Raw genomic sequence first — 26,422 nt, forward strand, 5'->3', positions numbered from 1 at the left:
CATAACATTATACATTTATATATATTTATTATTTTTTATTATATTACCTTTCAGCCATGCCATGCTAACAATACAGAAGTTACAATGACGCAGCTCACGTGCACTCATGTTACCGTATCCAATAATATAAAACTGACCATTAGTCTTTACAAAGTGACCTGTCTTGGCTGTGTTTTGGTAGACTAATATTTTGTAAAATACAATCACATTTCAATTATTATAGAGTATATAAGTATATAGATTTTTGCTATTAAGAAATAAGTTCTTAAATTTACTTTTCTTAAACATAGAACAGAAAATAAAGAAGTAAAGCAACCAATCATCTCTTCCAATTACGACCTTTGTACTCGGTTGCTGCTTCTTGTAAGTTGCTAAGCCTTTTAAAATTTTGTACGTGGAGGATATGAAACAAAATATTTTTTTAGGATTTTATATGTACAGTTGAATTACCAAAAAAATCATAAATTACTATATCGATACCATAGAATTCCTCTATAATTTATCAACCTGAATTATAATCTACAGTTTGATACCAAACTTATTTACATAAATTCATGAAATAGTAATTCAATAAAATTTTGAATTTGAGTCAACAAATGCAATGACATAGCCTTTCAACCATGACCTGTCTGGAAAGGGTTAAGAAGCCCAGTCCATGAGGCCTTGCCTGTTGAAGAGCAAGAAGGATGAAAACATTACGTAGGGAATCCTAGTCATCCATGCATAGACTCTGAAATTCCTGACTATTGGTATATGTACCCCCTCCCTTAAGCAACGCATTCGTGAAGAGAATGGAACTCTGGGTGAGGTGGCAGTAGAGGAACCAAATCATAGTATTGTCCTGACTTAACAACCCCTCAAGATCAAAGAATGATACTGCCTAAGGAAACTGGGAAAACAAGAAAATAGATGTATACAATCCCAAAGGCACAAAGGATTCAAGTGATGCCCACATTCAAAGAAGAAAAAGAACCATCCATGCAGTGAGAGAGATGAGTAAAAGTGTGGCATCCTATTCTATAGCATTGAGCAGGATGGGAGACAGCTGACCCCAACTGAGAGATGAGAAGAAAAATAAAAAATACCCATACTGATGACATATTGAACTGGAGCAAGAAAAGATGTCACAGTCCCGAAAGGGAAGCCTGCCTGGGTTGTATTGGAAGTAGAATCAGGATGTGAGGGTCTAACAATTTACAAGATATTGCCAACAGTAATCAGTTGTCTGTGGAATAGTGTGTGCACAGTACAATGGAATGAAGAGGATGAGAAAACTTCTATGTATGATACAGCAGGACAGATGTTAAGCCTATGCTAGTCCTAAGGAAAAGAGCCCGGAACTGCAGTACCTGATCTTTGTGCACTACAAATGCCAACAGTGGTGGGAATCTACTGCTAAGGCAAAATGCAGATAGGAGCCGACTACAACCAAGTTGGACATCTACAATCCCAGTAAATAAAAAAAAAGAATCAAAACAGATTGAGGAATGAGTAACTTGTGAACCTTAGAGAATCTAGGCATTGATATAGACAAGGAAGATCAATAACTGGACACCAATCTCCTGTCTTCATAGGCCCAACAACTAACAGTAATAAAAACTCTGAAGAACTAGCCCAACTCTCTCTCACTACTCCCAGACAAACTAGACTCAGATAACCCTAGAAGTAAGTTCCAAATCCCAATGAACTGCAGAAAAAGGAAACCCTACAGTTTGGGTGGAAAATAGTGGGGAATATGTGAACTGAATGACTAATTGTGACCCAAGGACCTTCAGAGCTTCTGGACCCATGGTTAAGATTACCACACATCCAGAAATTCTTGGAACCAAGCCCCCACAGCCTTGAAGGTATACTATAATCACCATAGCTATTGGCAATCTGACTAAGCAGAGGAATCCTTGAATATAGACAGAATTTATTCTGAGTACCAATGTACTGAGGAGCTGATGTTGGGGGTTGGTACTTACAAGTAGGGGCAGAACTATGACCCCCTGTTGGAGCTGATGAAATTCGAGACTCCAACAGCAACCGGAAGAATGTAGAAGCCGAGATTTGAACCAATGTGCATGTTAACAATGGATCCGGCTCATCCTCAATGAAGCTGATGATCCTGAGTCTTTTAACAAAGTTAAGTGAAAGGAAACAAAATGTTGAAGTTGAGTTGTAAGTCCGTAGACTTACTCTGTCTCATAAGGGGCCGTAGACCTATATATATGAACTACAAACTTTGCCTTAGAACCCTGAAATTTGAGAAGCAGATGTATTATTTGAGAATTGGATAAAATGCCTCCACCTGGTGGTGGTAGGCAAAATCACAAAGTTCTGACAATGAGTCAGATAAAGCCTAACTGTCAATTCACGTAACTAAGAAATAAACCTTTCAGTATAAAACACAATATTCGTGTATGGAGAAAAAACAAAACAAATTTGCTTCCAGACTTTTCAGCCATCAAGTAAGTTGCAGGCTCAAAAGCAGCTGGGAAAATAAAAATTACCAAAATGTCAAATTAGGATCTCTTTAGGTTAGTTAAGGTTTGATTAGGTAAAATAAATAATAATATAATAAAAATGTTTCACAAGTCATGCACAAGAGCAACTCATGGGTAAAGTAATTTGGTAAAGTAACGTGAGCTTCACTTTCCCCAAGTGATTTACAACTTATAATGGTGCGAATAGTAGTTAGACACGATTCAAAGGCCAATAAAATTTAATTATAAATAGATGTATACTGCTAGGAGTTTAAAGCTACTTCATGTTACAATTTGAAGTCATTCTAGAAAGAAAAAAAGATAATTTAGATTTTTTTTGGTGGCTACAAAGTCAATCAAATTAACCAACCTTGTATAGAGTTAGGGTAGAGAAAATAACAAATAAAATATAAAGTTTTACTGCTAATAAACATTTGAAATGTTCTTAGGAAGTTTTGGAGATTATACAAATGAAATTTGAGATTTTCGAGATGAAGAAAAGTATTTTTAATCTTATAATGAAAATCAGTTTGCACAAGGACTATTTAAAACAACTACTCGATATATACACAGACAAATCCTTTTTTAGTTTATTTAAAATGCTTCACTAAGAAATATGAATTTTTATATATGAAAGACTTATAATGTTTACTGAAAGATTGCCAAATTTTGTGAAGGTGTACATACTACATTAAAAGTTAGTAGTATCAAATCTATAAAGACTTTAAATGAGTATAATGAGGTCACATTGTCAGTCAAATCGACCAAGCCCTTGTTCAGAGAGTTAAAACATAGAGCAAAATAAATGCTTATTATTATTACCAAATATCTTTTATCCTTTGTACAGTAGAAAGAGTGGAAAATTTGTGTTGGTGTTTAAAAAGTTTTAAGTGGTGAATAACTGTTAATTAATAAATATTCTTCTGGTATTTTAACATAGATATTATCTATTTGGCCTTAAAAATAAAGAAAAATAAACGTTTATTACTACCAAATATCTTTTATCCTTTGTACAGTCAAAAAGAATTAAAAATTTGTGTAGAATGTCCACACTATGTTTTCGAATTCCTGGCCTAGAATACAGTGAAAAGGCTCAAGAGTACTATCTAAGTCTCTTTCAGAGTGCACACATACTTTTGTTCATGATAACATTTCATTTTTCTCCGTAATTCTTACTAAAAATGTGGTGATTAAAGAATTACTTCAAGACTGATGAAATAAGTGAAAAATTGGTGCATTTTGGAGGTAAAGTCAAATTCTCTCAATTAAATTCTATAATTTTTGTTAATCATTCAACAATGGTTTCATGGGCTTTTATATTAGTTTATTAATAGTTTTATAGCTACCACACAGACACACACACAGTGGTAGATAAATGTTGAATACCAGCATGACTAACATTATATTTGTACAAAAACAGCTCAAGATCAGTAACAAAACCATTTGAAACAAACTCACCTACATCAAATTCGTTCAGAACCACATATTCAGCACATCCTGAGATCCCAAAGTCTAGTGGTATAATACCTAAACCAACAGATCATTGCATAAGAATTAATACATTTAAGTAGTATGCTTATAAAATTTATTTGTGAGGTTTATCTTCTTTATTTTTTAATCTTAACATTAGCAAGTTTAGCAAATTTCTCAGGAAACTGTTTATCTTTGTATTGTAACCAAAGTAAATATTAACTTAGATAACTCAAAACTGAGTAAAGAAATAATATTATTCATATCATAACCAGAGACATATGTTCATCACTTACCTACTACTTCATCATCAGGTTTCAGCATTGTAACATCAGGACCAACCTGTCGCACTATTCCTGAAATGTCTTGACCTACAGGGTATTTTAGATCATTTGATTTGTCATACAGCAACTGCAAAACCTGGAAGTTCACAAACTCATATTCAGATTTCTTTAAACAAACTTGTAAGCTTTAAACAATTAACATATTAGCAACAAAAATAAATTATTAATCAAGTATCCTCACCATGAGTATTAAATGATTTTCCATCTTTCTAGGTATAATTGAAAATGTTACCACAGTACTTGAAAATACTTTCAACTATGTATACAAAATTGTCCAAATTACTGAATTGAAAAAAAAATGGTTAGTGTTTGTAAGAAATTTGATGTGCCAATAACAAAATTAACATTTTTGAAAATAATGCTTTATTAATGACATAATGTGTATTGAATTGACAAGGCATGAAGAAAAAACTTGCACTGAGAATGTTACACATCATTAATAAACATTGAGTTGGTATTGGTATATATTCCAATAGCCTTACTTCATTTGGTAATTTGATTTCTCCTAACATTACTATATAAGTGAATAGAATGTGAAATGGTAAGTTAAAAATAAGGTTCCTTACAGTTATTTGTGTAATTTTCAAAGAATGTTTTTAATCTAGTCTTGGCATAAATGTAAGTGAATTTCAAACAGATATTTACCTTTGAAAATATATATATATGACTAAAATTTTTAGTGCCCTTGACACAATGCAGGTCAAATTACTCATAATTCTCCACTTATTGTGCTTGTTCAGGAGGAATTTATAGGTTCTGCTTTAAATGAGATTTATTAGCTGTAGTCTCATGGTATCTGGTTGGAGGAATCTGGGTGGGGATGTATTTCAGAGGTAAGTACCTGTTTTGAACTCATTTTAATTATAAGAATGTAAAAATTCAAAACAGGTAGACTTACCTCTGAAATATGAAAAGCAGAATACCCACATTGAGATGGAGAAGGAAACCAGAAAGAGTTAAAAAGCAACTGATTCCACAAAATTTGGGTTCTCAAGCAAGAACAATAACTGAAAATGTGATCAAGCAGAATTGAGATATGTGTAAAATGTGAGAGTCCCAAATGGATTGTCTTTCAAATATGGAATCTCTTACGATAAGAAGGCATTGTTTTTTTTTAGTTGTTGGTCTATTTAATAAAACTAGCAGAAACGCTGTGCTACAGGCAGCTGTTTGTGCTAGTAATTATTAATTGTAATATTCATACCTCATTGAAAAGATTTCAGAAAAAAGTGAACATTTTCTAAAAAAAAGAATTTTTCTGGAAGTATTGCACAGGAAAAGTGTTTGGTTTGTACTGATATAAAGTATATTGTTTTTATATATTAAAAGTGGTACCCTTTATTGAAAAAATAATTTTTTTAAGAAGTCCATTTTTAGTACTATATTTACAAGTTACATTAATAAAGATATAATCAAATCCTCACATACAGTCCTACTGAAAGTCGTGTTCTTGTCGTGAGGAGAGTACTTTTATTTAAAATTGTGTCCTGTGATAAAGAAATGATTGTTGTACACGAAGTAGTTATTTTTCTAATTGTCTGAATGTTGAATACCCAAAGCGTGAAATTTTTTTATGAACGTTTGTTTCTGGTGCCATTCAATAGATGCCACATTGTATTTATTATTTTGGCAATAAATATTGATAAATATGTACATGCTATTTCCATTATAGTAAGATAATTTCATGACCACAGATTTCCATGTAATTGTTAAAAGTGGTGTTAACTAGGCACAGGACAAATAATAATTCCCCTGCTATATTACATTTGACTTGAAGAATCATAACCAGAAGCAAAATGATGAATTTTAATTTTATTAATGTATTGAAATTCATTCACATTCTGGTCTACAGAATATCCTCTAAAGGGTACTGTAGTAGGAAGCTAAAGACATCGTTAAATGATGAACTTTAGTAAAATAACCCAAAAATAACTTTTATAATGTACAAGAACATCCCAGTAAACAAGACAGATCAATTGCACAAATCATAGTAAAGTATAAACAGCTTCTTCCAAGAGACCCCTGAAAAACTCAGTACATGAAAAATAACAAAAATAGCACCAAATTGCGAGTGAAAATCGGGATCTGTCTACAGTAGGTAACACAACAGGTGAAAAATAGTGATTACTTTCTACCACAGACTATGTTTTAGGTAGGAAGGCATAATCAGAATACAAGTATAAGGTTTCCTAGAAAATTAGGTGTGACAAGCATCAAAGGTATATATTTTAGAAAATCATCTGTCTGATATTAGTGATGTGATAGAGGAAAATATGATCAAGCAACAAGTTGCCAAGGGTTTAAAAGGGTGGAAGGCCAGGGAACATAATACCAAACCAAACTAAATCCTATATAGAATAATTGCCTATGAACTCTGGATCATTAAAGACAAAAGCTCAGAAAAGGTCTTTGAATAATGCATGTGGAAAAAAAAGGGACTGATGATTCCTAGGGCATCTAAAAGTGGCAGATAAGGCCACTCTGAAACAGCCATGAAGCTGTTAGTGTCAAATGTTGTTGTGAAAAATGAGCCTTCAATGTTGTCATATATGATGATTCCCTGGTAATGTAACAGGGGAAACCATGATTGAGCAGGCCAAAGTGGAGCAATGAGGAGAACCTGGTACTTCAAGTAACTGACCTTGGCCAAGACCCAAGGAAAAAGGCAGACGGTAAGCATAAAGGAAGAGTTTTTATCAAGTTTCACTCAGGGCATCCACTACCAGACAATCTGGTTCTGAAAGGTGATTAATGTAGTGAAGGCATCAATCATTGAATGACCTAGAAATATAGCAAGCTCAAAGGTTAATATGTTAAGAATGAAGCTAAAGAAGTAGAGAAACTGCAGCAACACAAAAGCTGCAAGAATTATTACCATCCTAGTTGCTGACGTAAGCTATCACAGTAGAACTGCCAGTGTAAATTAACACAGAATAGTGGTGAAGAAAATGGAAACTTTGAATAGGCTAACACATTGATGTGACTTGTTGCATCTTAAGGAATCGAAGAATCAAAACAATGTTCATTCCTCAACACAGTGCCTCAACTTTGAAAAAGGCATTTGTGAATAGATGAAGGCCAAAAGAAAAAGGACGAAAAAGAAGTTGTGATGTTATGATAATGAGACTTTAGTCAAATGCCACTGAGAAGCAAGGTTCCAAATGACTTTTAAGCATGCCCCAAGGGAATGACTTCGTAAAATGAGACCATTAGTCCTAAAGCAGAAAAAATGTCTAGCAGATGGTATTCAAGTTGGAAGGATATGAAGAGAAGACTTCACTTTATACAACACCACAGGCAATATCTGATGTGTTACTTGAGCCATGTTGATCCAAAATGCCCGGTGTACCAAATACTGTCGGTACTATATAGGATTTGGTGTTGTGGATGATCCAACCTAAGAGATATAGCCAGTTGGGTGGTCAAATAAGTGCACAATACTGAGTGGAAAAAAGGGTCAGAATATGCCAATTTTGTCCATGTAACAATTGAAATTGGTGATGAGGTAATGGAGAGAACCATCAAATACTTTGACTACCTAAAAGACAATGTAGAGAGACAAGGCCAAGCCAAAGAGAAGTGTCACAATGGCAAAAATGAATAAAGTGATGTGATGATGGATGAATTGGCTTTGAAGATAAGCTTCCTCTCACCCAATGTCTGCAATGAAGAAGCTTCTGTAACATCCTCTTTTGAAATTGAAATTAGGTGTATCCAGGTGAATATTTAGTTAAGTCTGACAAGTGTTCAATCTTCCACTCTCTTTGAAACTATAGAATGGTACAATAAGTCACGTGGAAAGTGGGAGAATGGAGAACTATGGGCAAGTTGAGGAATTCTTGTGCATGATTTTATTTATGTCAGAAAAACACGTATCAAGAAGTCTTGATACAAGACAATAAAAACCCTATAACCCAAGTGCTTTTGAAAGGAGGACTTTTCTTTATCAGGGGCAAACAGGGAATGATGGTGTAATCCAATGAGTGATATATAAAGAGAGTTGAATGACATGGTGAAGGTCATCTTAACAAAGATGACTATATCACGGAAGCTAATCGGCAACTAGAGGACACTAATTTCTACAAAAAACTCTCATATGATCCTACAACTCAGTTTATTAGGACTATAACTGATAAACTTAAAGAGCTTCTCCAAAACAATAAAATTAACAAAGAGACCTTTCAGTATTTGATACACAGACAAACTTTTCCTAGTAGATTTTATCTCTTACCAAAAATACACAAACTAAACAATCCTGGCAGAACCATGGTTTCTAACATAAACATGGCTACTGAAAAGCTGTCTGCTTTTGTTGACCAACACAAATGTATTCCCTGTACCCTCCTGTTTTATATAAAGGATACTACTCACTTTCTTAATATCATAGAAGATATTAATACTAATGGACAGTTACCACCTAACAGTCTTCTTTGCACATTGATTGTTTCTTCCCTCTACACTAATATTCCACATCATGAAGGACTACAAACTCTAAAGCCTGCATTACACCTTTCTAACCCATCAGAATCTCAAACAGTAACTGCTCTTGCCAGCCTGGTTTTAACTCTGAACAACTTTGAATTCAATAACAAACATTACCTTCAGGTTAACGGGTGCAGTGGGAACCTAAATGGCTCCCAATTATGCCAATATTTTTATGGGTCATATTGAAAAACCAACTTTTACAACTAAGCCCTGTAAAACCTCATATATGGAAATGTTATACAGACAACATATTTTTCATTTGGACAGCCAGTCTTGAATCACATAAAGAATTTATCTCATATGCAAGCTCCTTTCACAAAACAATCAAGTTTGCCTTTGATTACTTACCCACCCAAATTAACTTTTTTGATGTCACTGTCTTTTTAAAGGATGGAATTTTACACACGAACTTGTACAAAAAACCTACAGACAGACCACAATACCTTCACTATGAAAGCTGTCATCCCGTTCACACTAAACGAAACATTACCTGCAGTCAAGCCCTTAGAATAAAGAAACTATACTCACATGAAACAGACTACAGAAAACACACCAATGATCTAAAACAAACCATGTTACAAAGAGGACATAAAGATACCAAAAACAACAGACAGATCAAAAAGGCTAACAACAATCAGCGGAAAAACATCCTAAAACAGAACAATACTAAAGTTTCAAACTTTATTCCTCTTATATTTACCTATCACTTTAAACTCAGAAATGTTTCACGAATTCTGAAAAAAACATTTTCATCACCTACAACTGAACAATTGCCTTAAACAGATATTTCCTGAAGTTCCTTGTTCACTCAAATGCAAATTACATCCCACCAAAAAATGGTTGTCATCTATGCAATAAAGCTTGTTGTCAAACCCACAAGTTCATATAAACTACAGACTCATTTTCTGACAAGCACAACCAAAGAAACTATAAAATATTCAACAAAATGACCTGTGTAACACAAAACATCATTTACCTTATACAGTGTAAAAAATACAATCACCAATATGTAGGACATACACCAACAACTCTTAGAGAACATTGCAACAACCATAAATCTTCTATTAACACCAATAAATATCTTCCTGTTGCTCAACAATATAACCAAACCCGGTCATTCCATTTATAATGTTACTCTCATCAGTACTGAAACAGGATTCAAAATTAAAGTTGACAGAGAAATAAAAGAAGCTTATTGAATCGCTAATCTAAACACTGTTCAGCCTTTTGGAATTAATCTAGATCATGGAATCATGGATCTCGAATCATTGGTTTCATCTCTGTCAGAAAAATAATTTTTGTTCTTTGCTTATTTCTTTCATGTAGAGTGAACCCTAACTTTCCTAAAACTTACTATTTATTTAAGATAATTTTTCATACCTGTTTGTATAAATTGATTAGCTGAACATCTCTTTTTCAATCAGTCTCCAGATGTCAACTTTATTTTACTTAAACACTTAAGTACAGTTTTATATATATATATTTGGCCAATTCTAAAGCAAAATATCCCTAACACCTTTTACATAACGCTCTTGTTGCTGACTGTATTGTACCGGAAATGAGACACTTCCAACAGTACATGGAAAAATATACTAAACATTTCCTGGAAAACCGGATGAACTTCATGATGTCATTCAACTCCCTTTACATGTCACTCATTTGATTACACCACCAAGTTTGCCCCTGAAGAAGAAAGGTCCACCTTTTGAAAGCACTCACGTTATAGGATTATTATCATCTTGTATCATAATTTTAATTATATATTTGTTGACAGCATAAAAGTAACATAACAAGAAAAGCTTTTTGTATTTCAGAGGCAAGTGTACCTGCTTTGAAGCTTTATTTTCATGATTCTTTGTCAAAAAATCTGTTAAGTGTCAAAGTTATAATTTTCCTACACAGAAAATGTATTTCCCATAGGTATTTACCTCCCCTCACATAAATAGTTATTCTCGTTCAGTATTGCCCTGTATATGCAAAATAATTTTTATGCATGTCACAAGACTTCTATCTTCCCTCTATTGAAATTTACTGATTCCAATGCATCTCTCATGCACTAGCCCTCCACCAATAAGAGTGCAACATATTCTCATGATGCATGTGACTCCCTCTATTCAATTCTACCAAAACATCATTTTGAGTTTTGGCAGAAGATGGAAGCACTGGTTTTCAGTGGGAAGGAAGGGTGGGAAGTGTGAAAGGAAGTAAGTACCTGTTGGAAAATTATAAGTGTCCGATATGGTACATTACCTCCACTCACATAAATAGCTAAAATCCCACATTAAATAGGTGGAGGGACTGGTGTGAGGGAAAGAAAGATGCATACTTCGAAAGCATCCAAAGGACACTCCCTAATATGAGAAAGTCAGATTCTAAGATCTGATATGGGGAACCACACCACTTCTAAACAAGAAAATATTCTTCAAAGGCTCATTATAGAAAGATGTTGCATATATGGGTGGAAAAACAGAGGAGCACGTCCAAATGGGACAGAACTATGGCCAGAAAATGATCCAAATCACACAGTAGTTATGAAATTCAATCCTAGAAATTATAGAAATGGGTAAAATGGAAAGGATGTGCCCTAGGTGTAGAGTGGCTATGGCGTGATGGACCATACACAGCAAGTCAACTACATCCCAAACCCATGCCACTATGAACTGACATCCACGAGGGGGTTGGATGAGGATCATCCCATCGGTAAGTCAACTACAATCCAAAACCCAGCCACTGGGTACCAACATCCTTGTGAGGGTAGGAAAGAGGATCATATCACCAGCAAGTCAACTACAATCCAAAACCCAGGCCACCAGGAACTGACATCCATGTGGAGGTAGAAAAGAGGATCATACTAGTGGCAAGTCAGTTACAACCCAAAACCCAGCCGTCTGGTGGAGGTAGGAAAGAGGATAATACTGTCTTCACCTCAAGTTCAGGAGACTGGAGGGAATCTAGTACCACCCAACTCATGAATGGGGCACAGGTGAATATGATAAATAAACTTGATTGATCAATCCGGGAACTCAACATCCAATATCGAAAAGATGTCTACATAACATAAACCATCTCCCTCAAAAAGTGAAATTGACCAGAACCACCCTAAGGGAATAAACATCTTCAGAATAAGAAACATCGAGGGATAGCAGGAGGGAAAGGACCATAAAATGCTGCAAGTACCTCCACCATGACCCACAAAACTGATGGAGTATAAATGATGGAAGAATATAGACATCTGTAATATATGTGTGAGGACTTATGTTGATTAGTTCTATTCTAAATCCAAACCTGTCCACTGGGAACTGACATCCATGTGGGTGTAGGATGAGGGATCCCAAATGATGGGGTGAACTGCAATTTTGATGTTTTATATTGGAGGATATCATGTCATCGACACCAGCAGAACACCACCACCATATTCTCAACTTAATAGTTTTATTATCATTTCTGTATTTTGTTTGTATTTCACTAACCCATTCAGGAAAATGTCTCCACAGTCTACCACCCCAGCTGCTTGGAACTAGAAAGTAGTATGGACTCTCAAACTCCACAAGAAGAAAAGGGGGTAAAACACTGTGAAGAAACTGGAGGAACGACAATACCCGAGACAGTGCCATGGATGAACACGAAACCCTATTTTTAAAAGCAGACCATACCAATTTATCCACTACAAGGCATGGCAGAAATGAGCAGCTATCCCCTTCTGCTTTACTCATGTAGTCCATGGGTGGGTACGGTCCAGGACGGGCAAACCTATGAAGCAATTCTATCGCAAGGATAAACCTATAAGCAATCTTGAAGAACACCCCATTTCTGCAGTGCGTGTTGCATGGCTATGGAATTATAATATGAAATCAGTATGGCTTGACAGTGTGAATTTGAACAGTTAAAGGCTCTACTCACCACAGAGCAGGACCCAAACAATGAACAATAATAAAAGGGAATATGGCCCCTGAGAAGGATAAAAAAACAAAAAACTTACCCAATCAAAGTCTCACTGAATTTTGATATTCTAGAATGGCTACATGTGGAAGATGATAACCCAAAAAGGAAGAAAACCATGATCTGATGCAAGTAGTGAGAGACAAACATAGTCCACATGCCCAATTGAAGAATTACCTTCAAAGAACAATGATGATGAAAAGCGAATGAAAAGATAAGGTGTCGAACTGGGTGAGAAGACACTCAGAACAAAGTATGGGAGGAAGATGATAAAGAGGAAGAAGTGAATCGAATGAAGAGCCAAACCCAATTGGTAAAGAAGGAAAGAGAAAGAACATGAACATGAACAGTTGCCAAGGAAGAAAGAGGGAGGAACGGACACCACAGAAGGAAGCCATGCAGGCAATTTAAAAGAGAAGAGCACGTACAAGACATAGAAGTCTATCCATATCAGGATGAGGATAAAGGTGTGAAATGGGAGAGAAAGCAACCAAACGGAAGAGTTATCCACATGAGCCACCAAAGTGTGAGGGAGAAAAAATGATCCAGAAAAAGGGGAAGATATGTAGAAGGATAAAGAATATGCTAAACATTGATGGCAAATCAATGGACCACTGATGTCCACAGGCAAATAGGAGAAGGAAGGAAGACATAAGGGAAGGTGAAACAAGGAGCACTGGTAGAATGGGTCGAACATAACCAAAGTGAGGCAGTGTAGGATTACATTACCATCCTAATCCAGAAGGAACACATTCACAGTGAAAGTGTAGAGAAGGAAATATCTGAGTGATTGGGAAAAACAAAAGGTATGGGATAGGACCACTTGAAAAATCCAAGACCAAAAGTCAAGAGAGGAAATCTGCATGACGAAGAACAGTGGGTTGATGAGGGGAAACCCTGGACCAGAAACAAACAATAGAAAAATTCCAGTGGCATTGAAAAATTTCAATATAGAACGTGCAAATGAAACAAGCCAGAAAAGAGGCTAATTGTCGAAAGAAGCCAGATCCACTCGCCAATAGCCAGAGAAAAACCAGGCATGAAGACGGAGGATAGGAAGGTGTAAATGAAACACTGGTGAAGAAGGAATGGAGACAGAGGAAAGGGTAAAGGAGGAGGAAGTTGGAGCTAAAGAAGCTGCAGAAATCACAGCTGAGATGGCCAGGAAAAAGCTATCAGAAGGACTGAAAACAGTGTGTTAAGGATGAATGAAATCACCTGGAGAAGTAGGATAGACAAATGTGTACATCCATTTCTGGCTGAAAACACTGATAGCCAGAACAAGAAGTTGAGAAACCGGAGACCAAAACCAAGGCAATGTGTGGTTAAGGGATGTAACAAAAGCCTCAATGTGAGGAGTACCCCACTAAAGTCAAAGTCACTGGAAAACAAAAGGATCGGCAGACCACTCTGTCAGATAAATGGTGTCTGGACAGGAATCCGATCCACGACAAGAGCAAAAGTATCCAGAACATGACATGCAATGATAGGAATATCAAGCATTTGAGCCTAAAAAGAAGATCCAAAGTATGAATACAGAGGGATTGAGAATGGGTGCCACCCTGGTGATTGAAATAAGCAACCACTGAAGAAAAGTTGGAATGGATTATTACCAGATGATTTCTGGCCAGATGAAGAAAATGAACCAAAACATGACCTACAGTGAGAAGCTCCAAGACCTCTCAGCTGCAGACCAAAAACCTTGAATCTTCCAGTTGATCATCCCATGCTCCCCATCCCCAAAGGGATGTGTCAATGAAATGTGGAAAACCAGATAAGGAGGAGGAAGCAGGATACCCACCTATGTGTGAGTCATATCTAACCACCAATGGCAATTGATGACAAGGATAGGAAGAAGAGTAATAAAAGCCAACAAAGGATCCCAGCGAAATTCCACTGGTTGTGAAAAGCCCACAAAAGAGCCTGCATATAAGCCTGACCTAAGTGGCTAAGATGATCATAGAATATCACATCTCCAAATGTGATAGAACTTCCCAAACTATAATTGACTTAAAACCCATTGAAAGAAGTTGAAGAGGGGAAAGGCAGGCCCAACTGAGATGTGTGTATAAAAAACACCCAACTGGACAAGATATTGGATAGGTTGCAGTAAGGACTTTTAGAACTTCATTAACAGCCCATTATAGCTGCTTCCAAGAGAAGCTTATAAGGGTAACATGCAGACTCCTGTTTGCAATGAACGAAAAGTAGTCAGTTGGCCAAAGAAAGAGGGATGTGCAACCCAAGAGTATTTACCTGATGAACAAATTCTCTGAATGCCTAATAAAACATACAGGGCCAAAGCAAGTCCAACAGGCAGTGCACAAAACAGAAAAACCACCCCATGGACAATAAACCAAAGAGAGGGTCACAAGTGACAAAATATCAGGATATGTAAATAAGCATTTGCGACATTCCACTTTGTCATTGATAAACCTGGAGAAAAAGCCAACCTAAGGGTGAGGAACAACTCCAAGGTAAAACAGGACAGACTGAAAATTAGAATGAGGCTGGACAAATCTAGTACAGGTTGCTAGTCTCTGGTTTGGGGCAAGGATAACAAACTGCCTAGAGAAAGATGATCAACAAGTGAAACAGCCTGTAGAGACAGAAAATCTTGTACCACCTTAGACAGATGCAGGCTGGTGGCAGGATCCCAAGTCATGGAGAAGGAAAAAGGGTACCAGGGACACATGAGGCGGCGAAAGGAATTGGATGGCAAGTCCCTCTGATAAAACCAGAAGAACTCATTAAACTGTAGGGAAAGATTGCCAAAGGGTAACAATATAATATAGACAAGCTCCCACTGAACCTGGAACCCTCTGGTTAGTCTCCGGTACTGTTGGCGACATGCTTATCAACATTGAACAAAAGGATGAGATACGAAACCCCTGGAAGGGGGACAGGGAGGGGTAGATAAGAACCAGGATAGGAAAGGAATAGGGGCGTGTCATGGCTACAACTGCAACAAACGTGCAACCAAAGAGGAAAGGGTCAAGTTTTGATGCACAGATTACACATGTGATTCCAAAGTCACAGATACATTATCAAAAAGACATCACAAAATAAAGATACTGAAATCCCAAAAAGAAAGAGGTGGCAAAAGTACCCAAGACAAGGTCCCATCACAACCCAGAAAATCCCAACTACAGTGAAACCCCTGTGTGTAAAGTGAGAGTCAAAGACAACAAATGAGCCAACATGTAGGTAATAAAGAATTGGATACAAGATAACATACCTGAGAAATCATGCAGTAAAATGCTGTATTAAGCCTAGTTGATTCTGCAGGAGGGGTAGGGAAAACACAGCAAATTCTGGTGATGTAAAAGACTATCAAATTTTCATCGGCCCCAACAGGTTCAGCTTGTTGAGGAGGATTAGTGGTTTACCCATGTAATGATCAATCTCACAATGGATAATAGCAGAGAAGTCCAACAACGGGTCTCCCCCAACAAAAGTGTTTGATGTAAAATATAAGAGTGTGAGAAAAATAAAATAAAAACTAGGAAATTAAGTTAAAAATATTTCTTCAATGTAAAAAAAAAATAATAATGAAAAAATCTCACTTCAGTAATTAAATTCATAAAATGACAATTCATAAGAAGAGCACCAAACGAAAAAGGAGAAGTGATAGTTTGGCAGGATTGAATAAAGAAAGCCACATGTATCATTAGAGTATGTCACTCTCTTATTGCTGTTATAATGATGATTTGCACATTGGAATCAGTTAATATCAATGGAGGGAAGATAGAAGGCTTGTGGAATTTTTTTTTTTCATATAGAGGACAGCACTGAATGAGAATAACTATTTATGTGAGTTAAGGTAATGTACTGTATCAGAAAACGTAATTTTTTTATAATAATCAGACTTAATTTTGGGGAAGCTGAATACTGATCTAGATGAAATAATTTACCTTATTATGTGGTTATACTTTATATCTTACTACGTGATTGTATATAGTTTTTGAGATTAATAGTAACATGTATATAGTAATATACCTTTACATATTTGTGTTTCCAGATCCTTTTATTCATTCTTTATACATATCAGTTACGCAAACCAAACATTACTCTCCATTATTAGCTAAAACCAACACCAAAGATCACTTTTATATTTTTATTAAATTCACATGTATGTATTAACTACTGCTAACTAAACACAAAAAATACTCAATAACTTTGTTAATCAACTCCCGATAATCAAAAAGATGATAAACCTTACCTTACAATCAACATGTGAAAGGGCACAAGATTTGACCTCTATCAGTATGGAATACCCATCCAAGGGTGGTAATGCCACCTACATTCAGTTTAGTAAAAGAAAATCTTAATTCTACAAGAAGTTAATGAACAACAATGAAAACATAGCTATGTTTTGTATTATTATTGCTCATCTTAAGAGTATCCATTTACATTCTTATTTCTATTTACTCAATATTGTACAATTCCTGTTTGTTAAAACATGTTTGTGGATACACCTTATCTGTATGCAAGGTATCATAACATTACAGACAAAAAGGTACCTTTTGGTCCTTCAAGACTATCCCTACACACCCACTTCTGAGAAAAAGTAGAAATTTAAATCCATCCTTTATTTTTCTGAAATCATCAATTCCCCTCTTAAAGTCTTTTATTATACCAGCTTACACTATTGCCACACATTCTGTAAACTAACAACCATGTTGAAAAAATAAAACTGACTTAACTATTATACTAAATGTTATACTTGTGTCCTCTTATCTTTAGAATACTGCAGAAAAACATAAGAGGACTTAAAACAGCCTTTCATTTCCCCTTAAAATCTTATAAACTTCAATAAGATTACATCTTACCTTTCATTTCTCAAACCATAACCTAACCCCTCCATCTCTGGAATCATCTTACAGTACAGTAGTAGCCCTCTTCAACCCTTTCCATTAAGTCAAGATCCTTTCTTAGGGAAGGAACCAAAACTACACACAATACTCCAAGACAGGCTTAACCAGTAACTTATATAAGGAGATCTAATTACCTCTTTTGACTTGTAATCAATATCTATTAGCTTTATTACTAACAACAGAACACTAGCAGGACTGACCTATCTATCACTATAACAATATATATATTTTTTTCAAACACTTGAGCAGGTTCTCATCTATATTAAATGAGTGATCCAAATTATGATAACCCAAATGCATTACCTTACAATATTATTCTTCCAAACTATGTTTGAAAATACTTCAATGTTGAATTTATTAACTAAAATGTTTTGATATATTTGATTTCATACATAACTTTTATTTAAATATTGCTATTTTTTATTTTGGGTTGATTTCAGGAAGCTTGAAATGATAACATTAGGTCTTGTGAATTTCCTGAATTATTTTTATCACGATATGTCACTCATAGTCCTTAAAGAGGAAAGTCAAAGTAGGACTAATTTAAACCTTATAGCTTCAATAAAAGTATAATTTTATCACTTTTAGTGAGTCACTGCTTTGTTTTTCAATATCACTCTCATGGTATAATATAACTGTTTATATCTTAGCTTTGAGAAGTCATAGGCATGTGATCTAAACACATTATGAAAGCTTTTTCTGTTCTTTTCAGCTGTATAAGCCAAAATGAAGGAAAAAGAGAAAATTATAAGGGCAAAGATCAAATCTTATTTGCTGACTATGAACATATAGGAAAACATCAAGAGATAAGTACCATAAATTTAAGAAGTTTAAGTTGATAGATAGGATGGAAAGTTTACAGAATTACAGGAAAACAAGAACTTTGGTTAAAAATAAAATTAGGAAATCAGATAAAGAGCATACAAGAAACAGTAGGCTGATTATTGTAAAACCTAACAGCAATAACACAGGCCTGCAAATTTAAACTTCATAAAAGTTGTTTTGGTTTTAATAACAGATTTTCCATAATTCAGCCAAACAGATTTTGAAAATAATATTCTTTTTTTTCTATCACATAAGGATTTTTTACAAATTATGAAGAAAAACTCTTACTTAGATCAAATAATTATTTGGTTTACCACAATGAACATTTTATATTATTATTATGTTTTTTATGTTTGGGTTCTAGAATGATTGATAAGACTCTCACAGCGTGATTGGTCTAGAGAAATCTATAACCAGTGGTTGTCAACATTTAAAGCAAAACAAAATCTGATCCGATTTGAATGAAAATGATTCATTTATGTAAAAGTATACAAGATATTTAGTGAAACATCTGTACATGATGGAGAAAAATGGACATCATTTTCAGATTCAGCATACAGAAATTACTGTTCAACATGTAAAAATTTCAAGACAATAAAACCATCACAGGCCTGTGTAATTTTTTAAGTACCTTAAAGGTAAGCAGAATGTTTAAATGGGGGTTGGGTCCTTAACTCTCTCAATGTGGGCTCAGTCCCAGGGACCAACCTAGTAAATATTTTGTGCTTGATATAGTTTTCATGCCATAACCTTTAAATCAGTAAGCATATCTTCATGAAATTTTGCATATTGTCAGTAAACATTACAAGGCTTTTGTATGCAAAATATCAGATTTTTTGAGCTACATTTTTCTCATGCCTTTTTTCTTTTCAAAAGTTGACTATCCAATATGCAAAGTAATTTTGATTTTAAGATTAAAAATACTTTTTATGCATCAGAAAATTTTCAAATTTCAAATGCAAAATCATTATAACCTCCAGATAATTATCAAACATTTGTTTAGAAAAAAACTTTATATTTATCTGTTATTTTCACTACTGTATCTCTGTACGTGTTGGTTCGATTTGACCAACCTCATAACCACCATAAAAATTAGGAAATAAATATAAATTATGCTTTTCTCATTCTAAAATACCTAGATATTATAACATGAAAACACAAATGCTGAGTCTAAATAGCTTAAAACTCATAACATTATACATTTATAAATATTTATTATTTTGATTATATTGACCTTTCAGCCGTGCCTGGCTAACATAAGTTCTTAAACTTATTTTTCTTAAAACATAGAACACTAAATAAAGTATTATAGAAAACAATTATCTCTACTAGTTATGAACTTTATACTCATTTGCTGCTTGCTGTAGGTTGCTAAGCCTTATCAAATTTCACAAATGGAGGATGTGAAACAAAATAATTTTTTTTTTTAGGTTTTATGTATACGTTTTGAAATAACCAAAAATCATAAATTACTATATCAATACTATAGAATTCCATGAAAATTTATCAAGCTTAGTAAATAAGCTGTATTTGGGTCTAAAAATATATGAAATTTCAAGCTCACTAATGTCTTACCTTACTGCTTGGAATCTAGCATCAAAAGAAAGTTTGCTGTCCAAATACTTCAAAGCAGCTGAGAAAGCCACTAAGGGACATTCTGGGCTTTCGACTGGTTATACACGTCATTCTAGCTTGTCAATATTGGTAATTTGAGTTCCTAATTCATAAGAAACTACAGACTTTGTATCTGGACATCAAAAACATCTAATATGAACCTATGTTGCATTCAATATACCATGTGACATGAAAAAAATCAATATTTAAAATATTTTTTATACTGACATTTAAATTAAGAAGCTGACTAATGTAAAATATTAAACCAAACTTATTGACATACTTCCATAAAATAGTAGTTCAATAATATTTTGAATGTGAGTTTACAAATGTGATGAGATGGCCTTTGACATGTGACTTGTGTCTATAGTGTTAAAAGAAGTTGATAGCAAGTGTTTTTCATTGGAGACTATGAGATGGTTGAGTTTTTCAATGTTTTTTTCTCTTCCTTTTTTTACAAGAAAGGATGTTGTCATTACTCCTGACTCTTTGCATTCTATGAGAAATATTGGAATTGACCTGAACCATGTAGATATTAATCCCTTGGTGTTATATAAAAAGAAATAATACACAGAATTTTTCACATGGTTTTAGCCCTTTGACCGTGCTCACACTTTAAACTCCTTTCTGTACATACCATGAGATTTTACTGAGTTAAATTCAAAATTGGATTAAACCACTTTACTATAAATGTATTTTAATAAAGTTACTATTATAAAGTACATTATAATTTAAGGTTTTATATTATCTGAGTTTTATTCCTTTATTTTAAAAAGAAAAATCTGAAATAGCAATTAAAACTGAAGTTTTTAGTGTCATGTGGTTAAAGTTCTCAAGTTTAAGAGCTCTTACACAAGAAACTATGAGTAACTAATATAGACTGTCAGCATAGACAGTTAAAGTACAGTTCCAGCTGTCTCTCATTAGCTGGAGGAAAACTTCCAAGAATTTCTCCCTGTGTGAAACAACATTCTAATATTCCTAAGTTTAAGGTCAGCCATGTCCATTTTCAATGTAAGTAGGTCATATTCAAAAGGTTAAAGGAGTTCAAAATTCAAACGTGATCTTCTTTCGTAATTTTTGATAAATCAATGGACAGATGGCAATTGATTGTGAACTGGAGAGTTGCTAATGCTGCTACCATTTCTAAAGGTGTGATAAACGTTACCTGGGAAATTATAGGCTAGTAGTTCATACTTTTGTAGAGGGAAAGTTTTAAGTCATATAAGAGAGTGTTACGCAAAGACATTTGGAGAAATACGATATCATAAGAGTGCCAACACAGATTCATTAAATGGAAGTCTTCCTCATATCTGAACTTCTTTAAGGATATTTTATGTTATCAAGATCACTGAAAGGATATGAACTTGGTCTACTTAGATTGTCAAAAACCTCTGATAGGTGCCACAAAGAATATTAGCCAAGAATATCATATCACTGTTTGGGTAAAGACTATGTAACTTGGTTTGGTGCATCAATTCAATGAAATTGTTGTATGTTTTTTCTTTTACATTGCACACACACAAATGTGTGAAACAGTTCAAAACTTGAGATTAACTTTCTACAGATCATATTATATACCTTTTGTAAATAAAATTAATTTATATCTGATATTTAAAGGAATTCATAGCTTTAAAAACTTGAAAAAGATTTCACTGTGATATGTTCTTTCAAGAAATAATTAAAAATAGTAAGTTTTGTTTTAGATTACAATTATTTATTTTTATGTCTTCCTACATTCTTATAAAACTAGATTTATTTTTATTATAAAAACAATACCCCATGCATTTTCACTATGTTGAAATTCACTTGCTAACTACAAAAATAACTATTTTACCATACCAAAATTATAGGGAAGCTACCATTTTCTGTTGCGATTGTTAATAAGAAGGTTTCATTTAACATATGTAATAAGTTTTAAATCCATTTTACATTCATTTATATATTTTTTCTTACATTTCTTTTTATGATTTTCTTTGCCCATTTAATTAGTTATACTGGCGATAATGTCTAACACTATGGTTTTGCTGATGAAACAAAGCTCAATACAGTTGAGTCGAAAATGATTTAACTAAGCCTACCATATCTTGTTCTATAAAAAACATTTCCTTACACATTGCAGCATCATAGTTCAAATGATGTATAAAATGATAAAGTAAGCTTTTTGCACTCTATTGAATAAAAATCTGAATTGTAATTGTGGCAAAAGTTATTCACAAAGATCTTCTAACAACATATCACCAAGCAAAGCCTTTATTACTTTATTTTTAATTCTGCCTGAACCTTCACTGAACTGGAAGCCATATTAACTTAGACTGTTGAAAATAATGTAGAAAAAAAGTGTTAATTGTGTGTTTAGGTTGCTAATCTATTCCTTCTCAAAACCGAGATAAAGATAATTACATCATCACATGGCAATATGTAATGGTCTAATCAAAACACCACTATAACCAGGGTCAAGTAAAAACAATTTATTAAAATATAACAACAGAAATCCAAAATAAAACTTTCAAACAACTAGAACATGTTTGGCCAGGACTAGATACAAATATTAATAAGCAATACAACATAAATCTCAATGTGATTAATTTTAATAAATATCAAAGGAATTACGAAAAAATAACCAGAAAAATAAAAATTCTAAATCATCAGAGAATAACACAATATTTCAAGATTAACCAACTTCTCAACTTCATGAACAATATCAAGCAATAATTAACAATAATTCTTTCCAACTATATCTTGCAAACTAACTCATTTTCAAGATCAAGGAAAGCCTTTTATTTAGAGGTTAGACCACAAGGTTACATCTCATGTAACTAGCTATATCCATAAATCTACATAATATTTCATAACATTAATATCTGTATGTCACTGGTACAGGAAGCTGGTGTCAGTTTCTTAATACATACACAAATTAGCATGATCTAGATAGAAAGTGAGTTAGCACTTTAATGTAACTAAAAATTCCTAGTTGAATTAAACAATAGAAGGAATAATAAATGAATGGGAAACAAAACCAGAACAAAATAAAAGTAGAATTCACTATCTCACAAACAGAAGTTAAGAAACAACAACTGGGTAAAATGGATAAAACTACACTTGTATGTATTCAAGTTACAAAGTCAAAGGAGCACTACTTTGCTCAAAACTATAATGACTTTTCCTCTAGGGTGCTACAAGTGCTGTATCATCTTAGAAAAATTCAAGACATTCACAAACACTAATTATTTTATATGGAGTGAGCTGAAATCAACCTGAAATAAAAAAATGTCATATTTTACTCTATGTGTAAAATTAAATAATTAAAACTTATTAAATAAATTTCTACCCAGACATGTTTTGTTTTTAAATGTGTGGAAGAGCAACTACAAGTATATTTTCTATAATTTTTTAGTTCAATATAGGATGCACCCATCTAGGTATGATAGGGTTAATCATTTATGTTTAGTTTTAAATCTGATAGACTTATCTTTAACATTATTACTTAACTTGTTATCCTCTACATCCTCTTTGCTCTAGATATCCTACCAAGCTCTTTAGTTCAAGTTTACCAAACTCCTTCACCAAGTAGTGAAAGTGAGCTGGTATGGTGTATTAGTAAAATGTAGTGTCATTCTGTTTAAATCATTTTATATTTTGACTTATCCAAACAGTTTTTACTGATATTGTTGGGTGCCATGTTTTGATTTCATTCTAATGTAAATAATGATAATTAAATTAAATTATATATTGTAAATTGTGCAATTGAATTAATTGGAGATACTGATAAAAATTGGAAAAAGTTTAAATATTCAGAACAGACAAGTTCCTTACAGAAAAAAAAAAGCTGCAATTAAAAGACTAGGTTGGCTCACAAAGACTATGAGGGATAAAATTAAAGAAAGCATTATAAAATTTAAACTTTCAAACTGACTGCTAAGATGGTAGACTTAGAGGATTATAGAAGATCAAAGAGAGTTGGTGAAACTGGGCATAACTAAATCAAAATGGTGATATGAAGAAAGTTCAGGTGAAAATGTAAAAATTAGCAGCAAGAATTTTTTTTAATATCTCAAAATTATGCAAAAATGTTAAAATGGGAAAAAAGCATTTAAGGAATAATAAAGGGAGACTCAATTCCAATGATTATAAGATGGCTAGGTTACTAAATTATACTCTGTTTTCAGTTTTACTAATGAAAATTTAAGCAACATTCTTCATTCTGAACAGTTGTTAGATGGAAGAATGACTGAACAAAATGATCCCATTAATTACGAGTTTGTTAAGAAAAACTTGGTAAGTTAAAAGAATGTTAAAACTCCTGAGAGAGATATACTTCTGATAAAAGATACTTTGGAAATTCAGTAAAGAAAGCTTAAAATTCTGCTAGATAATCAACACTATTTCATTTGGGGAAAATTTTACCTTATTAAATCTGCTCACTTTACTCCAAAGAAAGCACCATTAGTCTTATATTAAAACTAAGTTTAAGAAACAAAAAAAACACTACATACAAAGGTAATAAAATATAAGAAAACTTTAACTTGACACAAAGTTATGTCAAAATAAAGCTTTCTTAGATTTTATTACTATCATGTTCAGTGTTTGTTTCTTTCTAAAACTTTGTCTCAGAGTTAGATCTCCCATGCATTTGTTAAAATAATTTTTTGTGTGTCTGTTTACATTAAGACTAGGTGACAGAAGGCCATTCCTCAGTTTGATGTCACTCAACAAAGAAACCAGCTTAACCTAAATATAACCCATTCGAATGCCACACCTAACCCTACAACTAATACAAGTAGTAACACACACGTAATTATTCTACCATTACAGAACCAACACACAATCCTGCGGCATGGCCAGGCAGTTATGGCGCTCGACAAGCAATCTGAGGGTCGCAGGTTCAAATCCCCATCCAACCAAACATGCTCGCCCTTTCAGCTGTGGGAGCGTTATAATGTGATGGTCAATCCCACTATTCGTTGGTAAAAGAGTAGCCCAAGAGATTTTATTAAGTATTGAAGGATTATGAAAGTTCAATAAGAAACTGGTAAAAAGAAAGGAGGTGAATGGTAGGGCAGAAACATAGGTCTCTGCACCTCCTTCAAGATTGTGTTTGTTTGTTTTTGAATTTTGTGCAAAGCTACACGAGGGCTATCTGCACTAGCCGTCCCTAATTTAGCAGTGAAAGACTAGAGGGAAGGCAGCTAGTCATCACCAACCCACAAATTCTAAACAAAATATGTGTTTTTAACCCTTTACATTTTCATGCAACTTGTAAGGCTCAGGCATGTTTTACACTTTTTTTTTTGACAACATGAACTTGAAGTATTTTTTCTATCTCTTAAGTTAATGAGTCTTATGTTCTTTAACCTAAGTACAACTACAAATTATACTCAGTATAAATAATAAAGTATAATAATAATAATGTTGCAAAATGCAGTTTGATTCGAATTCGTACTACTGATTTATTTAGTTCTATTACTAACTGAGCTTCACACTGTTACTGTTAGTATTAATAACAGTACACTAATCAGGATGTAGTCTCTAGTTCAGTAGTTGATAATAATATTGCTAATGTGCAGTTGAACATTCACTTACGTTATTATCGATAACAAACTGTGAAACTTTAGTTTCTGGATCGGAAACGTGTTGAAAAACTGCTTTCATTTTTGAACTTTCTGAATTAATTTACTTGAAAGATTTAGCATAAAACATATCATAAAAATACTGTGAACGTCAATACGACTCTTAATATTGGTAAACCTCCTCCGTTGAAATTACGTCCCTTTCTTTAACTCGCGTGTCATACATTCCGTTTCTTTTATTGAGAGTATGGTATTAATAATGACATGGTTTTGTCATCATCATCGAAACGTTGTACATTTGCTGTTATGTTAAACTTATATTAAAGTTTTTCTTCATTACCCATCCAAGCCGTCTCCAAGCATTATTATTCTCAAAGTGGGTTCCTCGTCATTGAAAATGATATCTAAACATTCCAGAACAGGGCATTGGTGATTTAATACTGTTACGTCTCTGTTAGTTTATTAATTTCCGGTAAAAATTCCTTCCGAGGAACTTCAGCGATACAAGTCTTTTCTAAAATAAAACTCGTTTATTCCTTCTCGGTACAACTTTGCAATACACAGAATTTCCACAGTCACTTTAACTTAACTACTTTTATAAACACACGCTATATTTCACAGCGATTCACACACTTTATTTACGGTGCCTACTGTTGGCTCGACTCAATTATATATCTCTATATCTATCTATACAATTCTATCTTTTTTCGCTGGCTTTATTTGCCGGGCTTATATACTTAAAAAGAGGGCGTTTGGAACAAACTAGAGTTGCCAGGAAAATTCATGATCCTTCGAGAAACTCCAGCGCGCATGCTCACAGTGTTGTGTGA

The 26,422-nt window shown here is 33.8% G+C and overlaps 1 protein-coding gene across 1 annotated transcript in view; it reads right to left on the minus strand.

Annotated features, from left to right (window-relative positions):
* LOC106472395 (quinone oxidoreductase-like protein 1) overlaps positions 1-25,810 on the minus strand; it is a 58,523-nt gene extending 32,713 nt beyond the window's left edge. Inside the window, exons 1-4 of the mRNA XM_013933038.2 lie at positions 25,606-25,810; positions 16,929-17,006; positions 4,235-4,358; positions 3,927-3,995 (exon numbers count right to left, since the gene is read on the minus strand). Coding sequence (XP_013788492.1) covers positions 3,927-3,995; positions 4,235-4,358; positions 16,929-17,006; positions 25,606-25,674 — 340 coding nt within the window. The 5' untranslated portion in view covers positions 25,675-25,810. The remainder of the gene's footprint in view (positions 1-3,926; positions 3,996-4,234; positions 4,359-16,928; positions 17,007-25,605) is intronic.
* Between the last annotated feature and the right edge of the window lie 612 nt (positions 25,811-26,422).

The sequence above is a fragment of the Limulus polyphemus genome, unplaced genomic scaffold (genome assembly GCF_000517525.1).
Source record: "Limulus polyphemus unplaced genomic scaffold, Limulus_polyphemus-2.1.2 Scaffold5296, whole genome shotgun sequence".
Taxonomy (NCBI): domain Eukaryota; kingdom Metazoa; phylum Arthropoda; class Merostomata; order Xiphosura; family Limulidae; genus Limulus; species Limulus polyphemus.